Here is a 23,412-nt window from a genome sequence, read left to right as displayed (position 1 = left end):
GGCAGATCCGTTTGCTCTCTGGAGATGCGTTCAGTCTGCAAATTCTGTCATGTAAATAGCGAATCCGACATGGCGAGAGCGCAACTGGCTTTTATAGGGAATAGGGAATTATTTGATTGTTTTTTTGCACGTTACGTCCAAAACACACCCATTACTCATTAATAGAATAGAGACAACCCTTTTAGACCATGCGCTGGGCACGCCGACCATTTTTCCCAGCGTTAAACTAGCAAAAGTGGATTCGGACAGGAGCTAAGTGCACTTGCGCCGTGCGCTTAAGACCATGTGCTTAGATTGTTAAAATATGGCCCATAATGTTATTCCATCCACTCATGTGTCTCTCTCATTTTCCTTCCACACATCTCACACGCCCAAACATATACTTAAACTGTAATGCCGGTCTAAGCCTCTTTTTCTAGCATCACCAATTCCATGCAAGATATCAAAAAAGTAGACGTGAAGTTATAAACTTGCAGTGTAACAATGTTGTCAATGTGTTAGTAAAGGGCAGATATAAACATTTTACCATACTGTGCTTCTTTATTTTCATGTGTAAGAGTGTTTTCTCTCTATTTGTCAAAATGAAGAATGAAAATTGCAACCTAACTTCAAATTCAAAAAAGAGGAAAAATACATTCTCACTCATATAAATAACAAATCAAACTGAATAATGGTGACTTAAAAATGATAAAATCTTAAATATACAAATTAATTTTGATAATAATTAAAGCTAATGATAAATTCTGAAATTATCAGAAAGTAGCTGTTAATTTTGCTTTAACAACAATGCTTAGATGGCATTCACTTGGGCCTTGCACACACACATACACACAAACAACATAATTTGGGGAAAAATAATAAGCTATGTCTTTCTCGAGTTTGTTAAAGCCATTACATGTAAAATGAATTGAAATTAAAATCACTGCAAATTGATTGTGAAAGAAGAGCAACACGAGAAGTAAAAGTGTGTATTTTCTGTAGTTGTGTGTATTTTGTGGGTAATATTCTGCTGAGGCCGGTCACTATGGCAGCAGCGACAGGGTTCTGCACACCGACTAGACGACCTTCCCAGTGCACCAACACAAAAACACTAATTAAGACACACAGAAAACAGAACCTACCGTTGACGCACTCAAACACATCGCAGCACCTCCCAGGTGTTCCGTCACCACGGGACACAACCTGAGGTGAAGTCCCTGCTGAGCACTGTGGGAAGGTGCAGAGGCCAGGCAAACACTCACATCTGAGTAGAACAGAGAAAGAGAGAGAGACAGAGAGAGAGTCATGCCTAATACATAACAACAAAACACTCTCTCCTGGCACTCTGATGTACTGAATTTTCAGTACTGAAATATTTTTCGTGCGTTTTTTGTACAATTGTTTTGGTCTAATCTGGATTATAAGCATGAGACAGGTGTGATGTCTAACCTAGACTGTGAGTGTGAGACAGACGTAACATCTAACCTAAATTAGTCTGACATGTTTACCAGTCTAACCTGGATTGTGAGTGAGAGAAAGGTGTGCCTAACCTGGACTGTGCGAGTGAGACAGATGGGACTGTGCAACCAGGACTGTGTATGTCAGACAGGTCTAACTGTGTAACCTGGATTATAAACATGTAACATTTTACCTGTATTCTGAAGATTGTAACGTCTAATCAGGATTGTGAATATGACACAAGTGTAACAGCCTAACTGGGATTGTGAGAGTGAGACAGGTGTAACTGTCTAAATGGGACTGTGAGAATGAAACAGATGAAACAGCCTATCTTAAGTTGTGAGAATGAGACGTGTGTAATGATTTGCCTGGATTGTGAGCATGAGACGAAATGGTCTAACTGGGATTGTGAGTGTGAGACAGGTTTAATGTCTAACCTTGATTATGGGCGTAAGAGTAGGTGTTACAGTCTAACTTGGATTGTATGCATGAGACAGGTGTGATGTCTAATCAGGATCATGAACATGAGACAGGTGTTACGGTCTAACCAGGATTGTGAGAGTGAGACAGGTGTAACACACTGCCTGGATTGTGCGTGTGACACAGTCTAACTGGGATTGTGAGAGGGAGACAGGTGTAATGTCTAATCAGGATCGTGAGCATGAGACAGATGAAATGGTCTAACTGGGATTGTGAATGTGAGACAGGTGTAATGTCTAACTTGGATTGTTGGTGGGAAAGTTGGTGTTACAGTCTAACTTGGATTGTATGCATGAGACAAGTGTAACTTCTAACTTGCATTGTCAGTGTGTGACTAACCTACATATTGAACACCAGACAGATGTAACAGTCTAACCTGGATAGTGAGTGGGAGATGTAACAAAAAACATACCTAAATTGCAAATGTGAGACAGACGTAAGGCCAAACCTGAATTGAGCATGGCATAGTGTGACTCATGCCTCGACTGTGAGTGTAAGAAAGGTGTAACATCTAACCTGGTAGGAAGGGTGCAGCAGCCGTCTGCTGTCAGTCTGACCTGAGTCTCATAGCTGTCTGCTGGACACTGGACAGGCTTCACTGGTGGACACTCTACTGTGCTGCAGTCTACACTGAACACTGAACACAAAACAAGAGATAAAACATTTATCACTGCTCATCAAACCTCTAATTAACACACCTCATCAAACTCTCATCCAAGCAAATGATTTACCTGCTATAATCACACCACAGATTTCAATACATACTGTTTACAGTGCAGTAAACAGTGCAGTGCAGAGCAGTCATCATATAATGAAGGTTTAATAAAAAAAACAGAATAAAAAAAAACAGTGGAAAAAACAAACATAAAAAGAACTCGCTGCAGGTTAACATCAACCAATGACAGTTTCAGAGGAAGGCTATTATTACATTTCGATGACCATTAAGATAAAACATATGTATTAAAGGGATACGGTAGTTCACCTCCAAATGAAAATGTTGTTACTTAAATGTTCCTTAAGCCCTATTCGGACGGGACTAGTTTAACATGGAGAGGTGGGGTAAAGTAATAATTACCAGAGCTTCTCTGTGATTTTAGTCCCGTCCGAATGTGCCATCTCAGTAATCATTATGGACAATGTCAGTAAAAGATTACAGCGACTTTTACCTTCAGTAAAAAGGTCCGGAAAAATGACCTCAGGTAATACTAATCCCGTGCGAATAGACCCGCTGTAAACATGTACGTAACTATTCCGTCATTTCCTGTTTAAAAGTAGTTTTCCACGTTTTTTCAAGTATGGAGACGCTTGAAAAAGCATTCAGTTGCGTTCTAGACGCTGGGACGAGTCTGTGGCAAAACTCAAGTGTTTTCCACATACCATTCAGATCAGAAAGAAGATCGAAAGCACTTGTTAGAGGTACGAAACATCTTTTAGCGTTAGGTAAGTGCCTATTACCAACACAATCCAATCTGAAGTTAATTAATACATCGTTCGACCGGACATAACCGTTTTATATAAATACAGGTTATGTGTTTGTGCACGTGATACCAGGACGCAACGTAATACGCACATGATGACAGGAGGGTAACGGCGGTGTGTAAATCGAGTTACTCTTCCCACTTCTGCTAGTTTTACTGAGATATCTTATCCCGTGCGAATTGGCCATTATTATTACAGATGTCCTGTGGTAAAATTACATTACTCCATCTACCCTTGTAAAGTTAATCCCGTCCGAATAGGGCTTTACTCACCCTTAAGTTATTCCAAACCTGTATGAGTATTTTTTTTCTTCTGTTGAGCACAAAAGAATATATATTAAAAAAAAATTGGTAACCAGACAGTTGACTGCACCCATTGACTTCCATAGTAGGAAAAAAACTATGAAAGTCTTCCTACTATGGAAGTCAATGGGTGCAGTCAACTGTCTGGTTATCATCATTCTTTAAAATATTTTCTTTTGCGTTCAACAGAAGGAAGAAACTCATACAGGTTTGGAACAACATGAGGGTGAGTAAATAATGAAAACATTTTTAGGGTTTTTGCTATCCCTTTAAGTAAATGTTCTATTTCATGTTCAACTTAACTTGTTTTTCAAAAAAGTGTACATACAAAAATAACCCAAAGACATATGTGTCCTATTTACCAAACTGCCCCTTGAACAGAAACATATTTTCAACAGCCCATGACTTTAGCGTGTCTCAAAAGCTTTGGCAAACTCCCAAATCACGAAAATCACTCTCTTTTATGTATTGGGAAATGAATTACGGTTATTTTTTTGAAGCCAAGTGGCTATCTCTGCTCAAGGCTGCCATACTGCAGCAAAATATAGCATGACAGAAGAAGATATATTAAAGTTAAGGTACTATGACAGCATCTTGAGATAACCTGCAAAGAATTCAAATCTATCACTATCAGGTTCCTGGTGTGGATCCCCAAGACTCCACAACAATCCATCTATTACTCTAGCAGGAAAAGAATTTTATGTTGCAAGAAAAGTTGACACGGCATGTTTTTTTTTATATATACAGTATAAGAAAGACCATTGTAGAGGGATAGTCTCCTACAAATTAAAATTCTGTCATCATATCTTCAGCCTCATTCCAAATATGCATATTGTTCGTTGTTCTCTTCGAATAATCTTTACACAGTTCCTGCTAAACAATCATAGTGATCAGAAATGTCAAAAATGGACATGAGGGATAGGATTTCCATTTTTTGGTTGAAACATTCAATTAAACCATGCTAGTGGAGACTGGTTTGGTTGATGTTCACCGGCAAATCACATGGTGTGAAAATGGAATCAAGGACGTCAAAACACTTAACTAAATATTGGATTTCTTTACCTGGTTTGCATTCGTAGAGATCACAGCACTCGCCGGGTTTGCCGGAGCTCTTGGATACGAGGATGTTAAGGTGCCCGGGCTGGCACACTTTCCTAAGACATCCGGCTGGGCTGCACACACAGCGGCTGGGCAGGGGGCAACATTCACCCGGTGGAGCGTAGCCCTCGATTAATATGGAGTCCTCAGGGCAGCGTGGAGAAAACTGCACCTCACACCTCGCCCTAGAACAGTCTGGTCTTTCCTCTACGGAGAAAAAGAGCACAACTTATGTCATTTATGATGTTCAGCTATGCTTAATAGTGATTCTTTTCCTGTGAATAAAAACTGGTAAATAAAGTAAATAAAACAGAGCAACTCACCGGTAACCTTATTAGAAACTGCAATATGGTTTAAATTGAATTGTAAGAGGGATTGTTAGACTCACACAGATGTAAGTGATATACACGATTCAAATCAATAACCAAAACAAGCCATTAAAGAAAAACCATCTGTCAGGGCTCACACCACATATTTTTAACTCAAAACTCCATGTGGCGATACATATGTGGAGTATTCCTCGCATTACGCCTCCAATACTAAAATACGAGGTATTTGTCTTCATGTTTTTTGTGACAGGAACTGTTTTACCAAGAGACAGACTAGTTCGTCATGTATATGAGCTGTGACACAGTGACATGCAATTTGTCTCACATATGAAAGGGGATAACATCTAAATAACCACACTGTCATGAAAAAATAATAATAATAAAAAAAAAATTTCACAAAAAAATTAATTGCCATATGTATGTAGTTAGAGGTTGGTCAAATCTTTGTTATTAGAAGTTGGTAAAAAATGTTTTTGAAAAAAGTCTCATTTGATCAAAGATAGAGTAAAAACAGTCATATTGTGAACAGTTGTGAACAAAATAAAATATCTCTTTTCTGTTTTAATATATTTTAGAATGTAATTTATTCTTGTGATGACAAAGCTGAATTTTCAGCATCATTACTCTAGTCTTCAGTGTCACATGATCTTTCTAATATGCTGATTTGCTGCTTAAGAAATATTTCTAATTATTATTAATGTTGAAAACAGTTGTGCTGCTAAATATTTTTCGTGGAAACTGTGATAAATATTTTATGATTCTTTGATGTATAAAAAGAACAGCATTTATTTGAAACAGTCTTCACTGTCACCTTTGATCAATTTAATAGATCGTTGCTGAATAAAAAGTGTTAAATTCTTTCAAAACAAATTATATTATATTTTTGGCCTGGTTTATTCTCAATTTACCTGCAGGTAATAGCATGTGTGTCATAAAATAAATGATATACCCTTATATACAGTGTATTTTCCCAGTTTCTTTCTAGTAACAGACATGATAAAAGTAGGGCTGACTGACATTTGACTACCTTGAGCAGGCAGAACGATGAGCAGCAGCACCATGCATGTCAAAGTCCAGCATTTTATGAACACACTCAATTTGACCTTCCTTCATTCAAGGCATGATTGCTTTTATTCATTCTTTACAAGGGAACAACAAGCTAACAAAGGAAAAAGGCAGAGAAATTGAAAAGGTGCATGGGAGAGACATAAAAAGAACCACAGAAAAGAAAACTCATGCTGATGTGAATGTGAATGAATGGCAAATGTCAGCAGGAGAGAAACGGCTGACATGCTGTAATGCTCATGTCGCTTGTGTTCTGTCAGATAACACTTGGCAGAGGGGTGTGTAATAACACTAAACGCAGAACTACATGTTAAAACACAGGCGGTAGTATTAATAGAGCCAGGGCATCTGAGTGTGTAATTTGAGTAGACTGATCTGGGCCATATTGTGGTTTTTCAATCAATATACTGAATGCAGTTTTAAAGGGAGAGTTCATCCTAATTTACTCACCCTGGTGTTGTTCTACTGGACTGCTGTATGCCCTTCTTTCTTTTATGGACCTCAAAAGAATAATAAAAAAAAATGTCTCACGTGCGCTCATCCCTATAATGGCAGTGAATAGCGACCAGCTTCAAGCTTTTCAAAAGTATCACAGAATGATCCCATGTGACACGAGCCGTGTATTCCAAGCGTTCTGGGGGAATACAATAGAAATCCCCAAAAAAGTATCCGTGTACTTTCTTCATTGAGTTAAATATCTCCGGACTCGTTTTTCTGATGACAGTCAGAATGACGGTTGACAGATTTGAACGCGATAACTTCTTGTTACGATGAACACAACGATCTATATTCATCTCAGAGAAGGTGGTACATGGGTTGTATTTCATGTTGCGTTTTTGTTAATCTTGATTTCTCATAACTTGTGTGTTTTCTCTGGGCGAGACGGAGTGAACTACGACACTAATAGAGTCTCACGAGCGTGCACATCGTTCAGCTGTACAGAGGACAACAAAGGCAAAGGTCAAGAAATTCGTTTCATAATACATTCAATTTTGGTTTGTTTTTCATCAAACCCTATCGTTTACCCCCAGAACACATGGCATACACGGCACGTGTCGCATGGGATCATTCTGTGATTCTGTGAGTGAGTCAAACTCAAGAAAAAGATCCATTTTGAAGCTTGAAATTTCCATTCTGCGCATAATAGAAAAATGTCTCCTTTTATGTTCCATGGAAGAAAGAAAGTCACATATTTGGAACAACATAAGGATACATAAATGATGATGATATAAATTTTCAGGTGAACTATCCCTTTAAAAGATGTCGAGAGCCCTTCCCTCAGAAACGCAAGTATATAATGATCAAACAATTGCTCTGAACTGACGAACAGCAAGAAAAGAAATGCACCGCAGGGCAAAACCACTGACTTTGTTGACTGAGGTTACATACTACATTAACCATTACTCTGACACTGATTAATTAACTAGCTAAACTTATTAAAGGCAATGTACTCCAGCCATTAAGCACATTGTTACCGCTTTGTTTGATCTTGTATGAAAATCAAATGTGATGTATGAAATGCATGTCTTACAAAGAGGCTATGGCCTATTATTGCCTTTTGATGTGTTATGATGTGCTAGGAGAGGAGAGTCCTCCATAGAGAGAGGGGGTGTAATTACCTCAAATGATAGTCAGAGAGAGAACATAATGCTTGTAAATTCACAATAAGAGCAGTGAAGATAGATACCTCTTTAAAAAGCTCCTCATATTTAAGCACTGTGTTTATGTGTCATTATACAAGCGCCCAGGCTTTTTGTTCTCGGCAAGGATTTAGGGGAAATTATGACGGCATTATTTTTTGTTTGCTGGCAAATGCCACTTGATGTGAAATGACTTGATACATGAAGATGTGATGGGTGAAAATGAGACAAGAGTGAATAAGTGACATGGCGAAGTGTCAAATGAGGCCACATGTAACAGTCACTAAATGAGACAGAACATCACAACACCTTGCAGTGATGGATGTGACATTTAGTTTATGCTTTAGAAAGACGCTTTTATGGAAAGAGGCTTACAGTACTTTTATTAGTACAGTATATATGCTGCCTGGGAATCGAACCCATGACCTTGGGGTTCCTACGGCAATGCTCTACCATTTAAGCTACCGGAGACAAAAAAACTCACATTATGTATTTTTACATACTTGTTCTTGGCATAATGTGTACTTGTTTAAACTATGGCCATTAGCAATTAAGTGTTTTCTTAGTGGATATGACTTTGTATGAGTTCATTTATAGTTCATATTTTTATATGGGTCTCAAGTTGCCATTTAAACATTTTCCGAGAAACAACCACAAATAAAAGCTCCTCCACCTCCTTTCATCATCTGTACATCCTTCTCTGCTAAAACCATCCTAGAACTCTCAAAATATTCAACAATCCCCAACACATCAACAAATCTATCCTTCAGCTTTAGCTATATGTGTTCTCTCTCTCTCTCTCTCTCTCTCTCTCTCTCTCTCTCTCTCTCTCTCTCTCTCTCTCTCTCTCTCTCTCTCTCTCTCTCTCTCTCTCTCTCTCTCTCTCTCTCTCTCCTCTCTCTCTCTCTCTCTCTCTCTCTCAAGAGTGCACTGCTTTAGATAAACAGCCTTTAATTTGTTCTTATACTTGGAGCACAACCCAGCCTCGCATTGTTCTATACATCTTATCTGGGAATATTTTTACCCCAAAAGGATTGTGGGAAATGCCTTAATTGACTTCCCCTTAACTGTTGTGTGCTGAAACCATTCAAGAACTCAATATACAGTAACTACAAAACACACTCAAGACTTATAGTGACTACGGTAAATATGCAAAACTGCATATTTAAAATTGACTGGTTGATGGGTTGCTGTATAATTAAGTTGGTTTTGGTTCACTTTATATCAATAATTCAGTCAAACATCTGTCTGAATGTGTAGACCGTAGCGCTGGTGCTAAAAAAGGGATGAATTTAACAACACAACATACACCAATATTATAAAAAATATTATTTTTTATTATTTTTAAAATGATTTATCATGTTCTATGCAATAACCAATAAATTATGGAGGACTGAGAATGTCAAACAACCATCCATTGATATTTATTGACATTTAGGTTTATTTATTGCCAATTTTACTTAAAGATGTATTTTTAATATGGTGCTCACAATCCTCTATAATAATTATAATAATAAAATAAATCAATTTAAATTATACAAAATTGTTATAAACATTATAATGTACAGTTTGAAAATAGATATTCATTTTGAGGTATTCTCAATATTTAACAGCAGCCAATATATATAAATCCAAAAACAACGTATGAAAAATATTTATATAATTTTTTGCTAAATATTACATCTAACAGTGGCCAATATATATGTGCAAAACCAACCGATATAGATAAATGAAAAGTCTAAAACTGACTAATAACCAACAGAGTACCAATATATCTTATAATGAAAACAAAATTGCTGCTAAAAACACCAAATTTAAGAAAATGTACAAAACAAATCTAGATAAACGTCAACATTACTGACTTCTAGGTTGTTGGACCCTGACTAACTGATCATCACGACCCATCCATTGGCAGTACTTACTGCTTGCTGGGCTTTAATGGTTCTTGTTAATTGTAGCCTGATGAAAGAAAAGGTGAGAAAAACCCTTCCTCACAATGCGTCCCCTCCTCCACTACGACGAGAGCTCCTGCTCAGTTCCTTTTTCATGTTTTTCACAGCCTTCGCTGTGATTTCTCGTTTGACAATGACAGCTGTTCACCACTGATCGCATGGACTTGGTTGCCAGGCATCTGCTGCTGAGATGGAAACAGATTGTTACATATAAATTCAATCTGGGAGCAGCCTCGACCCCTGGGCTTATCATACTGCCACTTCCTAAGATGCGACAGAACACACCATCTCCGGCCTCTCACCGTAATGAAGTCCAATAACACCTGGGACAGTGCGAGCGCACAAAAAGAAGCTAATGTCCATTTAGATACCAGCAGGTAATCTATACAGTTTCACATCTAAGACTGAAACATCAGGAAATGAAGTTAAAACATTGATTATTGTGCTATAATGAGCACAGAATTTTGGCCGATAAAAAGACCCAACGTGCAGAATTATTGCCTATAGAAAAGCTGTTTTTCAAAGCACATAATCAAATCAGCCATCATTGATGGAGACAGGACTCTGGCTGAGAGCAGCAGGTTGGCTTGGCACTGTAAAGTCATTACTTGTTATTTCACAGAAAATGTCCAATGGATCCAGGGAGACAAGGGAGAAAGTGGCAGAGAAAAGAAAAGTCCACGGAGAGTATAGAAAACCCAACAAACTGCAGATAAACAAGCAGACAGCTCCTACTACAGTAAGTAACTGTCTTCAAACTTCAAACCGTCTACATCACTAATTCCACCTTTAATTACTACATAATTACTTTTACAACACCATTTCAAGAGCATCACCATACTGCTCGACAGCCTTCACACAGTTAAATGTCATGTTTTTTCTCTGGTTTGGAGAATGAATCTTAATTTTTGATGACTACAGTCTTGTTGTTAACCTCTATTATTCTCCGCCTACATCACAAATGAGTCAGCTAATCAAAACCCACGACATAGTTACGTTACAGGCTTACATGAAATAATTTTTTTAATTTTTTTTATCCATCTGTCATGTTATGACATATCCTTGTCACGAGAAAAAACATAACAAATATAATATGGATGCTTTTGGATTTATAGTGTTTATGATCACTAGTTGCGGTTCAGTACTTTGTTCAATTTTGAATTTTATGTTATCTACAATAAGCAGTATAAATATAAAATATCCAACATTTAGTACAAACTAAATTATGTAAAAATATGTTATAAAGGGCCGGTTTGCATCAGTCAGTTCACATTTCAACAATAGTGGACGTGCAGTGATAAGTGATATATTTATTAAATTTGTATTATATACACTGCTGTTCAAAAGTTGACAGAAAGACATTTATGATGTTACAAAGGATTTCAAATAAATTCAGTTCTTTTGAATTTCCTATTCATTAAAGAATCCTGAAAAAAAAAGTATAACAATTTCCACAGAAATATAAAAATGTATATTAATAATTAGAATGATTTATGAAGTGGCATTGAAGACTGGATTAATGATGCTGAAAATTCAGCTTTGTCATCACATACATAAATTACACATTTTCACACAATTTCAAAATATTAGTGATTTTACTGTATTTCTGATCAAATAAATTCAGCCTTGGTGAGACATAAATTTTTTTTTAAACAGAATTCTCTCTCTCTCTCTCTCTCTCTCTCTCTCTCTCTCTCTCTCTCTCTCTCTCTCTCTCTCTATATATATATATATATATATACACATACACACACACACACACGCACGCACGCACGCACGCACACACACATATATATATATATATATATATATATATATATATATATATATATATATATATGAAAGTCATATACATTTATGTCATATCATTTATGTATGGCACCCCTGAAATGCTGTATTGGCCTTCATGTTCTTCCAGAAATCTATATCTATCCATTTTGTAAAGTATTATGTATGTGAGCTCTCAGTAAATTAGCTAAATAAACATGTAATGAAAACTAATATGGATTTGTGCGATACCCGGAGCTTGTACAAAACTTGTACAAAACCCAGGCTTTTCCTTGCACATACGGAACATTTCAAAATGAAAAGTTCCATCTTTGAAACATAGAGCTAAAAACCATAAAAAAGCGTTTTATATCAAGTATAAATTAATTAAGAACATCAGTCAAACTCTGATTTACCTTCCCACATGTCAGCGATCCATTTAAATGCAAAACGACAGAGAGAGGTTTGATGAAATGTAAATAAGGAAGGTGATAGATCAGCCTTCTCAGCCTAAGGCAAACAAGAATGAGGAAAGGATTGAGACGGTTCGTGTTTTTCTTCACTGATGGAAGCTGTTCTGAAAGAACCGAGGTAAATCGGTAATGTGCAGTAAAAGCACATTAACACTGGAGTGAGTTTAGCTCTTATTCATATAAGCTGAATTCATATATATAATTTTAAGGCACTGGTTCTCAACTATTTCCCTCCTTTGTACTATAATATTATTAGGCCCTCCAATCTTAGTTGATATGTACCTCTGGTACTTCTATTTTAATAAAAAATACATCCAATAAGGCATATGATGCCATTTAATGTAGTACATCTTTATTTTTTTAAATAATTAATAATAAAAAAAAATATATGACATATTGGGACCCTTCTAGAAGTTTGCTGAGGCCCTCTAGTGAGTCCCGACATGCTGGTTGAGAACGACTGTTTTAAAGGTACGCTCCTGACATAGCGGATATCCAGGCTGTGTTCGAAATCGCACACAACTTCTTGCTATAAATTGTATTGCATATTACTGCATTGCATTGTAAACTTAGCAATATGCGAACATCAAATTCTATTTGAATCAATGGAGAGTTACTCTTTTATAGAATAGTATACTGCATTTAAATGTATCTTAAAAATAAAGAATCTTTATTGGCATCTACGATTCCATGAAGAACATTTAAAATCCATAGAACCCTTCCATTGTACAAAAGGTTCTTTTTAGTGTAAAAAGGCTCTTTAAATTATTCAAATGTTCTTGATTCCTTAAAAATACTTTGAGGAACCCAAAATGGTTCTTCTATGGCATTCGCTGCAAAAATCCTCCTTTTAGGAGTACAGACACTCAAATGCACTTCCATAATTTCACACTGAATCCAAACCAAACCAGTGGAGAGACACATAAAGAGAAATGAATCAAAATGAGAGTAGATACGGCCCTCAGATGACTCATTACCGGCGCTGGTTGATTGAGACTGTCAGACCGAGCTCTCTACAATCCAACAACTGTCCACTCCACAATACCCTGTCCCTGGAGAACATCACTGCCACACTTCAACCAACCCATTATACACATCTGGATTTGGAGAGCCTAATGGTCCACATCTGTTGAGTGTGCATGCCCAGCAGCGAGGGTGATTGAAGAGCACGTATGGACCAGCGCACACACGCTTTATGCCACGGCCCACATTTGCTCTGAAAATCATTCCATGCTCAGAGGTGCTGTTAGCACATCATCATCATCATCGAGCATCCATATGGACACGGCAACACTTTGTCCCTGTGTTTCGTTTCTTTGGCAACCATTTACAAGTGTGTTTGGTGAGCCCTAACACACTGAGGTGAGAAACATCTTAACACGTTTGCAAGATGACCACGTAAAACATTAGATGGGGGGAAAAAGGTCACTGTATGAGGGAGAGATATCTCTCTTTCCAAAGATGGTAACTGTGATTCAGTATTCATGAATTTCTAGCGTAGGTTCTTATGGCACCACAAGGAACTCATTTTTTCAATCATTCAAAAAGATTTAAAATGCAATTTAACTTCCACTCATGTGACTTTTCCTATAGAGCCACCATGAAAACAAAATTGACAATTTATATTTTTTATGGAATATTTATTATAATGTTTATCCATGCACATATTTTTCATCTTTAACCAAGGTGTAAAGAGTACCTGTAAACCATCCTTGAGAAAAAAGTACAGATACCTTACAGCGAAAATTACAAATTACTAAAAGTAAAAGTAAAATGAGTAAAACTCTTAAATTATCAGATTTTTACAATAAAGTCCTCCTGTAGTCAATAATTGTATCCCTTAAAACTCATCTTTGATCACAAAAAGTACATATGTAAAAGTTTTTTGAAAAAATGTCCTTCATGCCTTAAAATAGCTTGAATGTTACTCTACACCCTTGCCTCATTTATTATACTCGGTTCTGTGAATATGCAAATTAGCCCCGTCTCCACTCACTCACACTAGTTTAGATCCACTCGTTGACGATCACACGTTCACGTGATTCGTTACAAGGTAGTTTGTGATGTCAGAAACACCAGCGATTTCAAACCGCATTTTTGAGACTGTCTTTGGTTCATTGCCGTTTTAAGGAGAAAATACTCAGCAATGGTGTCGCTGTCGACTCATGAATTTGCACATGGTTTGTCTTAAAGCATATTAAAAACACCACATAGATGTATAAACAACATTAAAAGCTTGATTTTCACCACAGGGGGACTTTAAGTATTTTACTCATACTGAATGTAGGCTCAAAGATGCACTGGTCCTCAACAACTAAGAACAAGAAACAGCTGATTTGTTAAGGTTGCAATAACGTGTTAATGTTCTAAAATCAAAATAAAACTGAACACCTCTAAATTGCAATAAATCAAAGTTGACACAACAGTCTCTTTAACATCTACAAACACTCAAGTGTCAGTTAAGCTCAAGTGCTCAAAGAGGGCTTCAAAATAAAATAATGATAAGTAAAATGAAATAGTCAAAGCCTTCTTGCACGGGACTGGTTCCTCATCATCGGCTGCAGCCGTCCCCTCATCTCACATATGAAACACCTGTGATTCACAACTACTTGCTAATGCACTCGCATTTATGTGAAGTAGCAATATTGACAAGTTTGGGTCGGTAAGGGCAAAACACACAAGATATAGCACCTTCAATGCCCTGTAGATTGCGATATTGCCTTTTGTTGCAGAAATAAACTGCAGCAGAAAAAGTTAGGTAATAGGTGCCATGCAAAATGTAACGAGTAATTGCATTACTCATCACAAATGTATTTGAGTAAAGAATACAGATACTTATTCAAAAATGTTGCCAAGTAGAGAGTAAATGTTGCTATATCTTAGTAGCTAAGTAGCCAAAAGGATACTTAAATATAGTAACTAATTACATTTACTCAAATATTTACACCACTGATCTTTAATCAAAATAACTTCACCATCCTCTCACAGCAGTATCTCTTATTTTTTCTAATGATGCGTTTACTGGCGTGAGTGCAGGACAACCTGAGATCACATGAGCAATAGCAAACCACAACCATCCAATACATTTTTTCTTGTTCGAGAAGCCATTTCACTCGGATAAACGTCACAAGAGACTTTCACAATTCCCTTTTCATGTTGACTTTAAGTGTTTGCGCCAACATTGAAGTATACTTTGGGCTTTAAAAGCAGGCTCTACATTTAACATTCAGCTAAATAATATAAGAATGTATATACCCTGTACAGTTTACCAGACTCATGTGAGGAAAGGCACCTAAACCCCAATCGCTCCCCGGGCGCCACAGCAAAAAATGCCCACTGCTCTGGGTGTGTGTGTTCACTACTCACTGCTCCTAATGTGTGTACACTAACTTGGATAGGTTAAGAAGACAAATTCCGAGTATGGCTTACCATATTTGGCCTTCACGTGTCATTTTCACTTACACCTGATTGTCAGCAAGTTTATCTAAAAACACCTCCGAATAATGACACATTTCTGGCACTACGCCACCAAACAGAATATTTTAGGAACAAACTTGATGGGATGTTTTCATGACAGATGGCATCTGTCACTTACACACTTCAAAATGTTGGCATTTTCATTTAGATGTGGCATGAATTTTTGTGTACAGACACTCCTGATGCTTGAAACAGCGCTAACTATATATATATATATATATCATGTTGGCGCCTCATGACTGTAAACAAGACAAATGAATGCCAACAGTTTAACAGTAGCGACCACAGATGTATTATAGCTGGCAATTTGCAAGTAAACCGCCATTAGCGATGGTGGCATGTTGTGTTCGTACACATTAGCGACTACTTTTAAAATGTTGCTTTTCAAAAACAATAAGAGAATAATGCTAAATACAGTTTTGAAAGAAATGTTTATGTCCAGTAAATTCTCAATTCACCCAGCATTCACAAGTGCGGTGAAAAGTACATTTCCTACAAGGCTATAGTTCAGTTCCTCTGGAGCTGGTTGAAAGATGGTTTGGTCGAGCAGACGATGAGAAAACAAGGCGAGAGCGAGAGCGAGAGAGAAAATTGAGGGGAGTTCAGGGACCGGTTTTACAGCCAGATAACTCGCCTTCGCTGTGTAAGCCACACACCCCAGTGAGCAGTTTACTCTCCATTAAATGACACAAACACTGACCCAGTGCCTGGCTTTCTCTCACAATACAGGCTTCTTTACCAGACAATAAGCTCAACATTACAGTTCACTGATGGGGAATCAGTCAGCTAAGTGCCATTGAAAGGATTATTGCGGTTCTCTCGTAAGTACCTGCTCTTTGGGGTACGTAACTTCAAATAAGAAAGCCACACAAAAAAGATTGCAAAATACGGAGGACTGTCTGGTACAAAAAATCTGTTTTAAACGTGTAAAAGATTACCCTGAAAGCAGATCTTGTTATGGAACAGACTGTGCGGAGGAATAAAGCTGTGAGAACACAGGAGGATAGGGGAGTGCAGCCAGGTGTGGCTTTGCGACTCCACACAAGCTCTATTCTTTGACAATCTGGCCACTGCTGAGGGATATAACGCCCAGCACAGGGAGTGTCTGAAACAACAGCATTTCTATCTATCAATGCTCTGCTCCCATTAGCCCCATCAGTAGCTTTTTTGTGGAGTGTTAGATTACAAGGCCCTTGGAGAGCGTGGTCTCTTTGTTTATCATTGGGTCTTTAGAGCTGACTGCATTACGATGTGTTGTCAAGAGCGCTGCAAACTACAATAAAGACAGATCGTGTCCAAATGAGGCGCTAAGTTTGGGACCATTTGGTGTCACCAATGAGAGCTTATCATCCTACCTGATTTAGTCATAACACTCGACCAAATTAGTATACTTCTAAGACAAAGACAGATTTATTCAAGTAGCAGGATCCACTTAGGCTTGAAATGTACTCTACATTTGAAAAATGATTGTCATTTTAACGGTATAAAGTGCTACTGTAAAAATCTGTTAATTTGTTAGCAGCAAGTTCCTTTCCTATATACGGTGAAAAACTTAAATAAATCTAATGGGACATTTCATGTAATTTTTACAGTAAGATACTGTTAAAAACACATTTTGGAATGAAAAAGAACAAGTCATCTTATAATTTAAAGTGAAAAACTGTAAACTGACAGCATTTTGACACTTCAAATTTAATGTTTTTTCATTTAAATAAACGTTTCTTCTTAGTTTTTTCTTATCAGTTATGTACATAAGGATTCCATGTTAAATGAATGTTTATTGCATTATTTTAGTGTCATGCGAGTTACAATGATGGTGTCTTGTGTTTGTGGGAAAGACACTGTGTGCTTACCTCAGCTTGTGGAAAAGCTACTTGTGATGAGCTTTGATCCATCATGTGGCTTTCTCTTTACCACCTGTGTTTTTTGGTGGTGGTCAGTGTACTATAAAAGTGCAAAATAGATTTTAGCACTTCAGTATGTTGGTATATATTAAAGGTATAGCGGAGGATCTTTCCAAATTTTAGATAAGACCCGCCCTCTCCACTTTTTGAAAAGTTTGATTGATTCACCAGAATGATTGACAATTAGGAGGACCAATAGTTTAGACTACCCACCAGGAAGTAAAACATCCTCCGCTATACCTTTAATATTATATCAGTTAGTGATGACAAAAAATACGTCACATGGACTAGGGTACAGTAGTGTACAAAAGGGGTTAAAGCCATTGTGTATGGCTGCATAAAAATATATATGTTTTTATTGAACATTGATGCAACAGATTTTGTGTAAAAATAAAATGTATGAGGTGGCAAGGTGGGCCTTTTACCCCACACACGACATTTAGCTTTAGCATTGCAGCAAAATGGTGCTTTAGTCGGAATTAGCACCATTTTTTATAGTACGTATTCTTTATTTGCCTCTCCTGTCAAGGTGCATCAGTAATTTGAAGAGAATCTTGCTAAGAAAATGTGACACCATCCATGTACCATTTATAAAATGTTTATGTATATTGCACACAAAATGGCAATAGCTTTTTCAAAACGGCAAGCTTTTATCGGATTGTTTAAAAAAAAAAAAAATCTGGCAGTCAGGGTGAAAACTACGTGTTTACAAGTTCCCAGGCTGATACAACGGGCACTTCCAAGGAAGAAATGATGACTAGATTTGACAGTTTGTGAGGTTCATAGCATTGCATTTTGTTTGAGGCCTTTAGTAACAATAAAACAAGATTTCCTTGAGAACACCTGTATATTCTATATTTTACTCAGTCAACAAAAGGTCAACTTTTTGGTAGTCAGATGACGTTTGACTGAAACAAAACTCTTCAAAGATTCAATTAGGCTGGCAAAAATTCTTTCTGCACCCTGACTGCCAGAAATCACATAAAGGCAGCCAATTGGATCGCAGCTTGCCAGACCGAGAAAGTGCTTTCCATTTCTGAGTGGACTGTTTGCGATCTGTGTGCTGAGGCTAGGAAGCATTTAACTTCAGTGGTTGAGAGCTTAAGTCTCCTCACTACAGCACCAAACAGATCAACAACATAGTTTGCAGAGAAAAAATGCTGACTGAAGAGAGATTTGGCAATCCCCTCCACTGACAGACTGATAGCCACTGCTGAGAGGAGAGAGATACAACAGATAAGGTGGATTAAAAATCTTATAAATGTAAACAACTTCATACAGTGGTGACCGGATATCTGAGACCACACCAAAAATCTGGGATTCAAAATGAAATTTAAATCTGAAAACAACGTTTTTTCCCCCAAAAATGTTTTAAATAAATAAAAAACATTATGATGAAAAAGCGACAATATGTAAGATTCTATTCTTCTTCTAAGTCACTAATCTAGAAATTGATTTATAATAAATGTGAGCAAATTTTTACCATGCGAATCTTACTGTATTTGCTAACTGCTGAATACCAGAATGCTGAATATGGGTAAAGAATACCACTTTCACCTTAAAAATATACTAAAATCAATGTTATCTTCACCTGAGAATAACCTCAGGATTTGAATACACTTGACTGCTCTGTGACTAATTCAAAGCTGAGCTGCTCTTTAGAGATGCATGTGCAACGTAGGTCTTGTCGCGTGGGCATGTAGCGCACTTTGAATTGCAGGTAAATGCTGAGCAACGCTCTTCCCGCAAACACTATCATCTCTCTGACAGTCGAACCGCTGCCTGTTAGACGTTTGACATCGTAGCTGTTCAAGTAGAAGAGAGAGAGCAAGACGTGGACAGACAAAAATAGGAAAAAACTCAGACACAGTAGGAGGCAGGAGATTCGAAAACCTCAAGAAAACAGAGGCAGAGGATAGAGCATGATAGATGTACAACAACGCAAAGATAGCAAGAAAAAGAGAGGAGGAAAAACAGATGGAGTGAGGTGACAAAAGAAAGAGAAAGCAGACAGACAGGCAGAAAGAGATCTGCCGTTCTCTGGCCCATAGCCAGGCAGGGTGAGGATCAATCTGTCTCTGACTACGCCAGAAGTCTCCATGAATAATGCAGCCTCATTCCCAGGCGTAGTCCTGCCTGTAATCTGCATAGCGGGAATGACTTTACCCCCAGGTTGCTGTTCCGCACAATCACCGCCGGCCTTTGTTTATTTATTTATTTACTTTAGTTCATCAGGACGCGCAGACCCGTAAGATCACACTCATTTCCTGACAGCTGAGCTCCCAGAGCCGCACGGACACGAGACACCCATGAATTACAAGGAGCGCTGAACTCTCCTCATTTCTGTTTATTCCTTACGTGTGTCTGTGTGTGCATAAAAGGAGGAAATCGACATTTATTTCATGAAGAAATGTCCTGGAATTCACTCCAAACTCAAAAGAATACAATATGAAATTATATTCAGCATAAAAAATTACGCCTATTTTTAGGACAATTGAGATTACATTGCATCTTGTCGCACTTGAATGGTTTAAAGCACTTGAAAGAATTATATTGTGATCATATTTAATGTAATGCTAGCCATAGGATGCCATTGAAAAAACTATGGAAGCTTTTTTCCGCCACAGAATAAAAATTTAAAAAGGTAATTGTGACCTTTTTATCTCGCAATTCTGACTTTTTTTTCTCTGAATTGCGTGATATAAAGTCACAATTGTGTTATAAAAACAGTATTGAGTGATATTAAGTCGCAATTGCGAGTTTAAAAGTCAGAATTGCGTGATATAAAATCCCAATTCGGAGAAAAAAAAGTCAGAATTGCGAGATATAAAGTCCAAACTGAGTTTATATCTCGCAATTCTGACTTTTTTTTTAACTCGCAATTGTGACTTTTATAACACGCAATTGTGTCTATCACGCAATTCTGACTTTATAACAGGCAATTGCGACTATATCACGCAATTCTGACTATATAACACACAATTGTAACTATATCACGCAATTCTGACTATATAACACACAATTGTGCCTATCACGCAATTCTGACTTTATGAGTCATAATTGCGACTTTATATCACTCAATTCTCACTTTATTTAGAGAAAAAATGTCAGAATTGCGGAATAAAAAATATTTCCCCCCCCCAAAAAAAACAGATGTTGTGTTAATTCTGTTACATATTTTTAGCGCGTTAATTAACAAACTTAACGGTAATTGTGACAGCACAAACATATACACATCACATTCAAGTAGCTACTAAGAATGCTTAAGCGAATACACACACATATTTCTCACCCAAATGAACTGTTATTTCGTGAACAGTAGCCGTCCTTGAGCTATTCTTCCATGCAGAATACAAACAAAGCTATTTACAGTGATAGCACAGCTTAGCTGGCTTAGGAGAAAGTTTGTCATATTTTAAATATTCTTAAAAGATTAAAGTCTTAAAGCCTGAGAGCTGAGGTGTAGTGAACAGTATACACTCCACTCATCTGCCTTCTACTCTGTGAAACGTGCTAAGAGTGAGAACAACACCTGGAAAACACAAGTCCTGTCTCAAGTTTCTCCATCGCTTCCCGACAGGTTTGCTGTGTGTCTGTCTGTGCTGTGTGACCTTACTTTATATGTCAGTAAACGAGTATGTCTGTTTGTGTTTGAGGGGTGGAGATCTTCAGGAGCCAGACGGATTAGTGTGCTTCTATCTTATTAAAAAACCTTCAAAATTGAAATGCACAGCCACTGGATTTGGCTTGGAATGCAAAATGAGTGATTTCAGCATCGCCTAAAACCACGCTTCAAACATCCCATCCCTCAGAAAAAAAGTTAACCATTGTTTCATAGAAACTCCCCCTTGGCACAATTTTTGTTATGTTTTTCAGGTTAAGACAACAGATAAGAGTAAAATGCCAGAAGTTCAACATAAAGGAAAGAACAGACCTTTCGAATACCTTCATCCCCTCTGATACTGAGCTACATTCATTGAGCTACACGGCTAACATGATTATTTCTTACAGATGTAAAATGAGATTTCCCAACTGAATTCCTCCAGAGATTAAGTGTCCTCACCCCAAAAAATGAAGAAACAAGCCTTGATCATTTTTAAAAAAAGTTAAAGCTAGTCATTGTTTTAAAAATAAATAAATAAACTACAAGAAAAAAGCACACTTCATCATTTGCTTTGACTGTTCTGACTGCATACAGAGTGTCTTAATAAACACCATTGATTTTCTACCGCTTTCTCATCCGTAAAGTCTACCAATGCATCGATCACAACAGTCGGGTCATGGCACCAGATCTAGAGAAGCTTGGCGGGCAACTATCTAATGTAGCAAACACCTGTACACTGATAGAAATCTCTTGATTACTGATGAACTTCACGGAGAAACAAATCATGGGATGTAGCTCTTACAATAGGAACAAGAGATGGATTAACCCAAAACTTGAAGCTGAAAACAGCCGTTTATATTATTCAGGGTATTTCTTCAGGGTATTTCCCTGCAAGAACTGGTTCTTATCGTAGCTTGCTTTGAATGGCTTGTAGCAGATGATAACTAAGCTTGAGTGTCCATGATAACTAAACTTTTTTTTTTTAAACTAATGCACTCTGTATTCATGTTGGTTTTGATTGAAAAATATATAATTATATGAATATTTATAATTATAATATTATTTTCAAGAAAAGTTTTCATGACTCAAAAATGTCATGTAGTGTAGCCATCAAGTAAAAAGTAAGTGTACACATCTTTTTGTGTTTTTAAGTCAGTGTACGTATGAATAGTCTTTTTTAATGTTTTTGTTACAGATGAATAAATTAATACACAGAACACAAAATGTGCATCACATCATACTTGGTTAACAGGGTTCCCATCTTACAAACCAATGGAAATCTGCTTGGTCGATCACCTGGACTACCGGAGTGGGACTAAAGTCAACCTAATAGACCATCTTGGTCAAGCAGATCAAGGCTGACATGTTCTACAGAAAGCCAGTCAACAATCAAGCTTGAGGACCACAAGCTGGTACGACCTGGATATTCCAGCAGGTTTGGGTGATATTTTCAAACAAACATGTTTGATCGCACTCTGAGAGGGGGAAATCTCAACATTAGAATTATCACACTGGTCCATTATAAACCATACGTAAAGTGGAGGGCATAATTGGAGAGGGGAGGAACGTAGGAATGCTTTCAGAATGACTCTGTTCCTCAGTACTACACTCCACCTACACATGGTGGGAAAGCATTTTGACCATTTATGTCATTCTAACACCCACAAGCTCTCTCCACAGACTGTCCTGCTCTAGTCCCTGGGTCTGAACCAGTCTTCATCAAAAGTAAGACAGTGAATGAGTCATCTTGGGTAGAAAGGAGTGCTGGAATGCGATATGAGCGGTTCAGATGGAAGAGCAGATGAAATAGCTCAGCCGAGAGTGTGATTTAAAAAGGTCCTGTTCAGAATGAAATCGGCACCCAGTGTGAGGAAATGACTTGAGAGATTGTACAGCGTTGTGTTCAAATGAAAATAGAAGCTTAAGATTCTTGGCTGCAGCCGTCTCATTTCTGTGATCTGGGCACTTGAGTCCCATATTTTCCAAATCATTCAACTTGATTATGAATATCTACTTCTCAGTGTGTTTTTTTACTGTAACGCAATCATCACTATTAGAACTGTTCATACTCGAAGTTAAAGGTTTGAACAAGCCTAGAAAGTTAAGTATTAAACTTCAGTGCGTAACTTGTCTCGCAATATTTATGCTTCAGACGTGAATGTCTTAAATCGAGTGGCTTTTTGAGAAGAGGTGTGCTATACCTTTCTAAGTGTTCAGACTTACACTTGATGGACAACTTTTGAGAACAGGATTCAAAGTGCAAGTTTTTGAAAAAATATCATTATCGTCTGTGATGGATTTAAATAACTTTAATGAATCAACTAACATTTGTTTTCTTGCAGGAATGACATTCATATGCTTTTAAATGTTTCCAAACTCTTTGGGGAAAACTTTTGGGGGAGTTT

The 23,412-nt window shown here is 37.4% G+C and overlaps 1 protein-coding gene across 1 annotated transcript in view; it reads right to left on the bottom strand.

Moving 5' to 3' along the window:
• The window catches only part of crim1 (cysteine rich transmembrane BMP regulator 1 (chordin-like)), a 113,065-nt gene that overhangs the window by 46,970 nt on the left and 42,683 nt on the right, over positions 1–23,412 (bottom strand). The window contains exons 3-5 of the mRNA XM_082143215.1: positions 4,761–5,003; positions 2,434–2,554; positions 1,122–1,243 (exon numbers count right to left, since the gene is read on the bottom strand). Of these exons, the coding sequence (XP_081999341.1) occupies positions 1,122–1,243; positions 2,434–2,554; positions 4,761–5,003 (486 nt within the window). The remainder of the gene's footprint in view (positions 1–1,121; positions 1,244–2,433; positions 2,555–4,760; positions 5,004–23,412) is intronic.

The sequence above is a fragment of the Leuciscus leuciscus genome (assembly GCF_965113295.1).
Source record: "Leuciscus leuciscus genome assembly, chromosome: 17".
NCBI lineage: Eukaryota > Metazoa > Chordata > Actinopteri > Cypriniformes > Leuciscidae > Leuciscus > Leuciscus leuciscus.
This window is presented reverse-complemented; position numbering and strand designations above follow the sequence as displayed.